At 52.8% G+C, this 10,391-nt stretch overlaps 1 protein-coding gene across 1 annotated transcript; it reads right to left on the bottom strand.

Annotated features, from left to right (window-relative positions):
• Positions 1-7,386: 7,386 nt before the first annotated feature.
• Positions 7,387-9,982, bottom strand: LOC139250085 (vasorin-like). Its single transcript, XM_070872660.1, has one exon. The coding sequence runs from the start codon at positions 9,968-9,970 to the stop codon at positions 8,009-8,011; it is 1,962 nt and encodes a 653-aa protein (XP_070728761.1). The 5' UTR covers positions 9,971-9,982; the 3' UTR covers positions 7,387-8,008.
• Between the last annotated feature and the right edge of the window lie 409 nt (positions 9,983-10,391).

Here is a 10,391-nt window from a genome sequence, read left to right as displayed (position 1 = left end):
CCTCCCCCCCATGCCCTCTCCCTCCCCCCCATGCCCTCTCCCTCCCCCCCATGCACCCTCCCTCGCCCCCATGCCCCCATCCCTTCCCCCATCCCTTCCCCCTCTTTTCCCCCCGCCCTCCCCATCTCTTTTCCCCCGCCCTCCCCATCTCTTTTCCCCCCGCCCTCCCCATCTCTTTTCCCCCCGCCCTCCCCATCTCTTTCCCCCGCCCTCCCCATCTCTTTACCCCGCCCTCCCCATCTCTTTTCCCCCCGCCCTCCCCATCTCTTTTCCCCCCCGCCCTCCCCATCTCTTTTCCCCCCCGCCCTCCCCATCTCTTTCCCCCCCCGCCCTCCCCATCTCTTTTCCCCCCCGCCCTCCCCATCTCTTTTCCCCCCCCCGCCCTCCCCATCTCTTTTCCCCCCGCCCTCCCCATCTCTTTTCCCCCCGCCCTCCCCATCTCTTTCCCCCCCGCCCTCCCCATCTCTTTTCCCCCCCGCCCTCCCCATCTCTTTTCCCCCCGCCCTCCCCATCTCTTTTCCCCCCCGCCCTCCCCATCTCTTTTCCCCCCCGCCCTCCCCATCTCTTTTCCCCCCCGCCCTCCCCATCTCTTTTCCCCCCGCCCTCCCCATCTCTTTTCCCCCGCCCTCCCCATCTCTTTTCCCCCCGCCCTCCCCATCTCTTTTCCCCCCGCCCTCCCCATCTCTTTTCCCCCCGCCCTCCCCATCTCTTTTCCCCCCGCCCTCCCCATCTCTTTTCCCCCCGCCCTCCCCATCTCTTTTCCCCCGCCCTCCCCATCTCTTTTCCCCCCGCCTCCCCATCTCTTTTCCCCCCGCCCTCCCCATCTCTTTTCCCCCCGCCCTCCCCATCTCTTTTCCCCCCGCCCTCCCCATCTCTTTTCCCCCCGCCCTCCCCATCTCTTTTCCCCCCGCCCTCCCCCATCTCTTTTCCCCCCGCCCTCCCCATCTCTTTTCCCCCGCCCTCCCCATCTCTTTTCCCCCGCCCTCCCCATCTCTTTTCCCCCGCCCTCCCCATCTCTTTTCCCCCCGCCCTCCCCATCTCTTTTCCCCCCGCCCTCCCCATCTCTTTTCCCCCGCCCTCCCCATCCTTTTTCCCCTCCCCGCCCTCCCCATCTCTTTTCCCCCCGCCCTCCCCATCTCTTTTCCCCCCGCTCTCCCCATCTCTTTTCCCCCGCCCTCCCCATCTCTTTCCCCCTCCCCGCCCTCCCCATCTCTTTTCCCCCCGCCCTCCCCCCATCCCTCCCCATCCCTCCCCTCCCCCCCCTCCCCATCCCTTTCCCCATCCCTCCCCCCTCCCCATCCCTTCCCCCCCTCCCCATCCCTTCCCCCCTCCCCATCCCTTCCCCCCCATCCCCATCCCTTCCCCCCATCCCCATCCCTTCCCCCCCATCCCCATCCCTTCCCCCCATCCCCATCCCTTCCCCCCCTCCCCATCCCTTCCCCCCCTCCCCATCCCTTCCCCCCCTCCCCATCCCTTCCCCCCTCCCCATCCCTTCCCCCCCTCCCCATCCCTTCCCCCCCTCCCCATCCCTTCCCCCCCTCCCCATCCCTTCCCCCCTCCCCATCCCTTCCCCCCCTCCCCATCCCTTCCCCCCCTCCCCATCCCTTCCCCCCCTCCCCATCCCTTCCCCCCCTCCCCATCCCTTCCCCCCCTCCCCATCCCTTCCCCCCCCTCCCCATCCCTTCCTCCCCCCTCCCCATCCCTTCCCCATCCCTTCCCCCCCTCCCCATCCCTTCCCCCCCTCCCCATCCCTTCCCCCCCTCCCCATCCCTTCCCATCCCTTCCCCCCCTCCCCATCCCTTTCCCCCCCTCCCCCTCCCTTTCCCCCCTCCCCCTCCCTTTCCCCCTCCCCCTCCCTTTCCCCCCCACCCTTCCCCTCCCCCTCCCTTCCCCCCCTCCCTTCCCCCTTCCCCCCTCCCTTCCCCCTTCCCCCCTCCCTTCCCCCCTCCCCCCTCCCTTCCCCCCCTCCCTCCCCCCTCCCTCCTCCCTCCCCCCTCCCTCCTCCCTCCCCCCTCCCTCCTCCCTTCCCCTTCCCTAGTGCCCCCTCCCACCACCCTTGCTCCTCTTTCCCCCCTGACATTTCATTTAACCCCATAATAGTGTATTATTTACTTCACCCAACATCAAACTTAAAATTCTCATCATTGTTTTCAAAACCCTCCATAGCCTCGCCCCTCCCTATCTCTGTAATCTGCTCTAGCCGCACAAATCCCCTTCCCCCGAGATGTCTGCGCTCCTCCAATTCTGCCCTCTTGAGCATCCCTGATTATAATCGCTCTACCATTGGTGGCCATGCCTTCTGTTGCCAAGGCCCCCAAGCTCTGGAACTCCCTCCCTAAACCTCTCTGCCCCGCTACCTCTCTTTCCTCCTTTTAAGAAGCTTCTTAAAACCTACCTTTTTCACCAAGCTTTTAGTCACCTGCCCCAATATCTCCTTGTGGTTCAGTGTCAAATTGTCCCATATTACAACAGTTACTACACTTCAAAAGTACTTCATTGGCTGTAAAGCGCTTTGATATGTCAGGTGGTCGTGAGAGGCTCTAAATAAATCCAAGTCTTTTTTTCTAATTTTGTTTGATAATGCTCCTGTGAAGCGCCTTGGGACGTTTTACTATGTTAAAGGCGCTATATAAATACTTGTAACAGACAGCTGAATGAATGAACCGGTTTGGGGGCGGTGGGGGGGGCGGGCAAGGGGGGTGATGGTCTTGTTCGTGAATCGTCTCCTGTCTAAGGTCAAACACAATGGCACCTTTCACAGTTTTGCCATATTTCAAAATATTTTATGTTCTTGCATTTAAATAAAAGCACCATATATCTGATTTTTAAAAAGGGCCATTGATGAACTCTTTTTTGAGAAGAAAAGGAAAATTAGTTGACTCATTTTAAAAGCTTTCAATAAAAAGTAAGGTGTGTGGGCAAATCACAAATTCTATGCACATTAAATCTGAAACGCTGGTGGTCTGATTCCTCTCGCCTTTACATTAGAAGGTTGTGATTGGATGACATGTTAAACCGAGGCCCCGTCTGGCCACTCGGGTGGATGTGAAAGATCCCACTGCTCTCTTCGGGCCAACATTAAGTGGTTGCCGTGCTTGCCCATGTAACACTTCGGCGTAACTCATTGCCTCTGAAATGCTTTAGCATGTTTCTGAGAGACTCGATCAATGCTAATATTTCTTTCTCGCATTGGTTTCTCATCATTAATCCACTGGGTATAACTTGGCTCAGTACTGCCGTTGAGAGATTATCCCTACTCCTGATTTAACATAACGTTAGCGTCTCCTAATATTGGGAAATAACCTCATACCTAGTGAGCACTAGCTGAAGATTCTGAAACCGATGGGATCATAAGTCACTTTATTTGGAGAAGAGCTTTTTAGCATCACCCTGGAGGTTAAGAGTGGCCTCTCTAACCCACCTTAGCAAATAATTCTTGAAAAGAGAGGCTTGTACTAAATAGGGAAATATTCCTGATTTTCAGACCTGGTCTTAAGTATTCTTCAAAATTGTTAAGCTAATCCTTGAAGCAACACAATTGTAGGTCTCTTAGATTTAATTATTGGCATTTTGAAAAATACTGTTACAGATTATGAAATAGAAATCAGGTGTTTAGCCCGTGGCCAAACTAATACCAGCTGTAGGTAGACAATGACCCCCTGTGTAAGCAAAAGAATGCTGCACTTCAACACCAGCAATCAGCAGCAGATTCATTTCAAGGTGAAATAAAGACGCAACAGAGCGCGCGTGCGGCGGAAGCAGAGTGAGCATGTGGCAGACGAGTGTACGATAGCACAGAGTGCGGAGTGAGCGTGCAACAGAGCATAGCACAGAGCGAGTGCTGGACTTCCCTCCCTCAGCCTCTCTGCCACACTCTCCACCTTTTAAGACACTCCTCAAAATTGACCCCTGTGCTAATATCTCCTTGTGTGTCAAATTTTGTTTGAAAATTGCTCCTGTGAGTTGCCTTGGGACGTTTTACGATGTCAAAGGTGATGTATAAGCTCAAGTTGGTGTTTGCTACTCGTCTGATCGACCCTTGTAGCAGATAGGTAATCTGCTTATTTACCAAGCATAAAATGTCACGAGATGATTCCAGTGTTGTCCAGTTGCTGTAGGCCTCAGGCTTGTGCTGGGGCAGCTGGTCTGAGCTGGTTAAATAATCTAATTCCTAAATTCCTAAAGCAGGACACTGCTAATCCTATTATTAGTTTTCCTTGTCTTTGCCCTAATTCTGTGGAAGTCGCCTTCCTGCAGAGTGCAGGTGTTTTATTAAAGGATCGGCCCCGCTGGTTCCTGGGCCTCGGGCCTAGTCGCCATGGCAACCAGCACAAAAAAATTCCAGCAGCACCTGTCTTGCTGTCAGAAGATAGAAGGTCGTGGGGAAGAAAGGTCATGGGTCGATCCACTGAAGTAAGAGAGGTTTCTTAATGAAACAGTGAGTCCAGGCTTGAACTTTCCTCTTGTGTCCAGGTGCAGTCTGAGACTTACCAGCTCTTGCAAATCCAGACACAGGGCGAGTAGGCCCAGATGATGTTGATTCTAATAGTTTACTTTGCTGACTATGAAATTCCCCCACCTCCCAAAATCTTATTAACCTCGATAGCTGAAGCTTAAGCACCATCAAACACTACAGCAAGTGTCGGGGGAGCAAAAGAGGGTTGATTATTTTTTTAAATACTCAATGGGCAACCTGCTCAAAGTATATTGTCCACTGCAAGACTGGACAGTTGTGAACTTTGGTGCAGGCATTGAGCCCATAATCTAGGCTGACACGCCCAGTTGTAGTACTGTGGGGAGTACTGAACTGACTGAGGTGCCGTCTTTCGGATGAGACCTTAAAAGATCCCATGGCACTATTTTGAAGAAGAGTTCTCCCCGGTGTTCTGGCCAATATTTATCCCTCAACTAACATCACTAAAACAGATTCATTTAACTCATTGCTGTTTGTGGGACCTTGCTGTGTGCAAATTGGCTGCTGCGTTTCCTACATGTACAGGATAAAAGTTCATGGGGTTCGGGGTAATATATTAGCATGGATAGAGGATTGGCTAACGAACAGAGAGTCGAGATCAATGGTTCATTCTTTGGTTGGCAACCAGTAACTAGTAGGGTGCTGCAGGGATCAGTGCTGGGACCCCAACTATTTATAATCTATATTAACGACTTTGAAGAGGGACTGAGTGTAACATAGCCAAGTTTTCTGACGATACAAAGATGGGAGGAAAAGCAATGTGTGAGGAGGACACACAAAATCTGCAAAAGGACATAGACAGGCTAAGTGAGTGGGAAAACATTTGGCAGATGGAGTATAATGTTGGAAAGTGTGAGGTCATGCACTTTGGCAGAAAAAAATCAAAGAGCAAGTTATTATTTAAATGGAGAAAGATTGCAAAGTGCCGCAGTACAGTGGGACCTAGGGGTACTTGTGCATGAAATGCAAAAGGATAGTATGCAGGGTACAACAAGTGATCAGGAAGGCCAATGGAATCTTGGCCTTTATTGCAAAGGGGATGGAGTATAAAAGCAGAGAAGTCTTGCTACAGCTATACAGGGTATTGGTGAGGCCACACCTTGAATACTGCGTGCAGTTTTGGTTTCTATATTTACGAAAGAATATACTTGCTTTGGAGGCAGTTCAGAGAAGGTTCACTAGGTTGATTCTGGAGATGAGGGGTTGACTTATGAGGAAAGGTTGAGTAGGTTGGGCCTCTACTCATTGGAATTCAGAAGAATGAGAGGTGATCTTATCGAAACGTATAAGATTATGAGGGGGCTTGACAAGTTGGATACAGAAAGGATGTTTCCACTAATGGGGGAGGCTAGAACTAGGGAGTATAATCTTAGAATAAGGGGCCGCACATTTAAAACTGAGATGAGGAGGAATTTCTTCTCTGAGGGTTGTAAATCTATGGAATTCGCTGCCTCAGAGAGCTGTGAAAGCTGAGACATTGAATAAATTTAACACTGAAATAGACAGTTTCTTAAACGATAAGGGGTTATGGAGAGCAGGTGGGGAAGTGGAGCTGAGTCCATGATTGGATCAGCCATGATCTTATTAAATGGCAGAGCAGGCTTAAGGGGCCGTATGGCCTACTCCTGTTCCTGTTTCTTATGTTCTTATTACAACAATGACTACACTTCAAAAGTACTTTATTGGCTGTGAAGTGCTTTGGAACATCATGAGGTCAAGAAAGGTGCAAAGAAATGCAAGTTCTTTCTCTTTCCTTAAGCCCTACCTCTTTGACTGTATTTTGGGTTAATTCCCTCAACTCTTCTCCCATACCTGCTTGGTCCCAGTTTTCACCTCTGAAGCACTTTAGGACATTTTATTATGTTAGAGGCACAATATAAATCCAATGTTTTGGTCTACTGCTCCAGAGGTGTTTGAAGTGACCCTGCCACACTCTGGGAGATGCAGCTTGGAGTGAGTGTTTGCAGATTGCAGCTAGACCCAACAATTTTGGAGGTGAGTGTTGGTCTTTAAGGAGACTTGTCCTTTCCCTTGCTCCCTCCGTCATACCCTCCAGTTCTGGTGCTGCTTTAGAGATATCTGGGGGAGCACTGGAGACCGGGATTGAGTTAAAAGAACATAACATAAGAATTAGGAGCAGGAGTAGGCCATTCAGCCCTTCGAGCCTGCTCTGCCACTCAATGAGAGTGGCTGCTCTTCTACCTCAACTCCACTTGCCTGCACTATCCCCATATCCCGTGATTCCCTTAAAATCCAAAAAATCTATTGATCTCTGTCTCGAATATACTCAAAGATGAGCCTCCGCAGCACTCTGTGGTCGGGAATTCCACCCTCTGAGTGAAGAAATTTCTCCTCATCTCAGTCCTAAATGGCCGACCCCTTATTCTGAGACTGTGACCCCTGGTTCTAGACTTCCCAGCCAGGGAAACATCATCCCTGCATCTACCCTGTCAAGCCCTGTAAGAATATTGTATGTTTCAATGAGATCACCTCTCATTCTTCTAAACTCTCGAATATAGGCCTAATCTACTCAATCTCTCCTAATAGGACAATCCCCCCATCCCAGCAATCAGTCTGGTGAACCTTCGTTGCACTCCCTCTACGGAAAGTATATCCTTCCTTAGATAAGGAGACCAAAACTGTACACAATAATTTAGCCCACGAGATGTTGGGGTGTGTCTCCAATTTCTGTGATAATTCAGACCACACCGTCCTTGGTCTAGACTTGGTTGTGTTTCCAAGTCTTGGGTGCTCTGCCCCTCCGGCCTCCCTCCCTCGGTGTGTCAATGCCTGGTTCTTGATCCTCTTAGTGTGCTCTTGTATCGTTCCTCCTCTGCAGTGCCAGCTGCCCCTAGGAGTCACGTGTCCAGTTGGTGCCCGGCCGTGTAACAAAACAGACCGCAGCCCAGATGTCTGTTCTCTAGAAAAATATTTATTTGCTTACAAATATTGTCATATACATCGTGTGCTCGGCTCAGCTTGGCAATATACAGCAATTAATGGGTGGGCCAGGTGGCAGTCAATGTGTATGTGACCACCATTGGGCTCAATTCCCTCACGCTTTGCTTGTAGCGCTGTCGGGGAATGGCGACGGTTATTATGGGGTGTGGTTAGTACTGGACCTTTATCCATGGACTGAAACCACTCGGTGTTCGGCCATGCAAGCCATACATTGATGCGCGCAGATAGCTGTCTGAATAGTGAAGGTGGCACCAGTGATATTTACAGTAATGTGTTCGAAGGTTTGGTCTCCACCCTTGGTTGGGGTTTCACAGGCACCCTGGACTGGGCTCGTCAGGTGGGGCAAGTATCTCCCAGACTGAATTGTCCAGGAGGTGGATAAGGAAATCTTGGACTGGATTGATTAGACTCAATATCTACTGGGTTTCCCCGAGATAGATTGAAATGGGACTGTCTCGGGGATACTGTGTGCAACTCCATTGTCAGTAGGAAAGGGCTTTTTGATAGAAGCAGTAGAGATTTACAGCTGTACTCAGGCTTTGGAAATCCACATTAATCCCTGTGAATTGGAGGTCACAAGGCTTTAGGACTGTTGCTTTGGTGATCTTGGATTAACGGCACTTCAGTCTGCAGAGCAAGACATTCCGTTTCTTTTTGAGCGTCACGTGAGCCCTCCCTGTCCTGCAGGCAGGGTTTGGTCCCTTCCACGTCCTGGGCATGTGATTCCCCTCCTGGGGCTGAGTTGTTTTTGACGTGCTTTTTCCGGCAGTAGAACATGATGGCAACTACCAGCAGCATGACCAGGAACATGCCTGTGATCACCGGCCATATCACACTCCTCAGGTGGTTGTCCTCCGTCTGCACGAACGGAGCCAACTGCGTCAGCGGCAGCGTCTGCACAATCGCGCAAGGTTCCTCTTTGTTGCCGGCCTCCCCCAGCGCGCCCACACAGATCTGGTAGGTGGAGTTGGGCCGCAAGCCTCGGATACTGTACGTGGACAGGGACGTTGGGACGTTGAGCGACAGCGGCCTGGGGTCGGGGCCGGACCAGTTCTTGTACGTCAGCCGGAGCCCCTTGTAGTAAATGGGGGAGAGCTTGAAAACCTCTAGGTCTAATGTGACTGAAGTGCTGGTTATCAGACTAATGTTCACCAGGCTTTTCTGAGCAGTTTGGAGATCGAGAATTCCGTTCACTCCTTCACAGCGTGGTCCGTGGAAGCCAGCGCGACACACGCACACATGGTGCCCATGCTTATCCAGCTGGCAAGTGCCTCCATTGAAACACTCTGTGGCGAGGCAGAGAGGGGCCTTTGCACTGAGTTGTTGATGCATTTCAGTGATGGCTCCAACTGTGGCCCCGCCATTGAAGGACAATGGTTGTCCTGGCGGGCGTGTGACTTGGTACGCCAATGTTGGTTTCTTGGCCGTGGTCGGTGATGACAAGGAGGTGGTTGTAGTACTGACTGGTGCCGTGGTGGTGGGACATCCAAAGTCGCCGTGTGCCAGCGTGTTGAGCGGCTTCCCGGCGTTGGCGGGCGGGAAGTGGCAACGTGTCTCTTCCCGTCTCTGGAGGAGAGCGTCGTTCGCCCGCGCCCATTGGACAAACCAGCTGAGCTGGCACACGCAGTTGTAGGGGTTCTCGGCGGCCGCGAGGCTCCGCAGCTTGGGAAAGAGCTCCAAGAATCCCTCTGGAATAGTCCTGAGACTCAGCCCACTGATGTCCAGCTTCTGAAGGTTCTTGACGTGCTTGAAGTCCTCGTCCTTCAGCTGAGCGATCTGGTTGTTTCCCCGAAGGATGAGGCAGGTCAGCCCGCCGAGGTGTTGTAGTGCAGCCGACACCGTTAACAGCTGATTGTCCGACAGATCTAGCTCCCGGAGATTGCTCATGCTCTTAAACATGTCTTCGTCAATGGTGCTGAGGCCAAGTCCAGCCAGCTTCAACGATTCAATCTCGGGCGCTCTGATGTTTCCAATCTCTGCGTCTGGGATGTTGTTCCTGCTGAGGTCCAGCAGCAGGAGAGTGGGCAGTTGCAGAGGGGGAAGACGATGGAGCTGGTTATCCTGCAGCTTAAGTTCGACCAGCCTCACTAACGCGTCGAATGCCGCAGGGTGGATGGTCTCGATCTTGTTCTTCTGCAGGTACAAGCGTTCCAACTCTTGCAGCCCTGAGAAGGTGTCGTTGGCGATCTCGGTTATCTGGTTGGAGGACAGGTCCAGGTTGGACAGCACGCTCAGCGGCTGGAAGACCCGGCGGGGCAGTCTCCTGATCTTGTTGTGTGACAGGTGCAAGAGCTTTAGTTCCTGCAGCCCCGCAAAGTCCTCCTTGTGCAACGTGGCGATGGAGTTCTCAAAGGCGTAGATGCTGGAGGTGTCGGGGGGGATATGGTCGGGAATGGCGGACAGTCCTGTCTTGATGCACCACAGCGTGCCCGAGCTGTCGCAGTTGCACTTGGCTGGGCAGGACAGCACCGGGAGCAGCTCCGTCACCAGCACCAGGAAAGTCAGCCAACACCGACCGTGTCGGGGGGTCATCATCGGACTGCGCTCGGCTCTGCGGGGACAGCAAGGGGGAAGTCACAATTAATGTCGCAAAGGGTTAGTGAGTGTATCCAAGCTGAGGGAAATCGGGGACAATACTGAAGGAAACATGTACAATGGTGGTGCAATACTACCAATGTGGTGGGGGGGAGGGAGGAGAGGCAGGCGAGAGGAGGGAGGGGGGAAGAGGGGGGGGGCGAGAGGAGGGCGTGGGTGGGGGGTGGGGAAAAGAGAGGCGAGAGGAGGGGTGGCGTGGGAATGGACGGTCGAGAGGAGGGGTGGCATGGGAAGGGAAGAGAGAGAAAGAGGCGTGGGGGGGGGGAAGAGAGAGGCGTGGCGGGGGGTGAGAGGGGTGTGGGGGGGGGGATAGAGAGAGGCGTGGCGGGGGGGGGGTAAGAGAGAGGGGCGTGGGGGGGGT

Source organism: Pristiophorus japonicus, unplaced genomic scaffold, assembly GCF_044704955.1.
Source record: "Pristiophorus japonicus isolate sPriJap1 unplaced genomic scaffold, sPriJap1.hap1 HAP1_SCAFFOLD_3463, whole genome shotgun sequence".
Taxonomy (NCBI): Eukaryota; Metazoa; Chordata; class Chondrichthyes; family Pristiophoridae; genus Pristiophorus; species Pristiophorus japonicus.
This window is presented reverse-complemented; position numbering and strand designations above follow the sequence as displayed.

Bases quoted from the DNA above. Each gene is read 5' to 3' on its own strand.
- LOC139250085 (XM_070872660.1), bottom strand. From the start codon at position 9,970: ATGATGACCCCCCGACACGGTCGGTGTTGGCTGACTTTCCTGGTGCTG.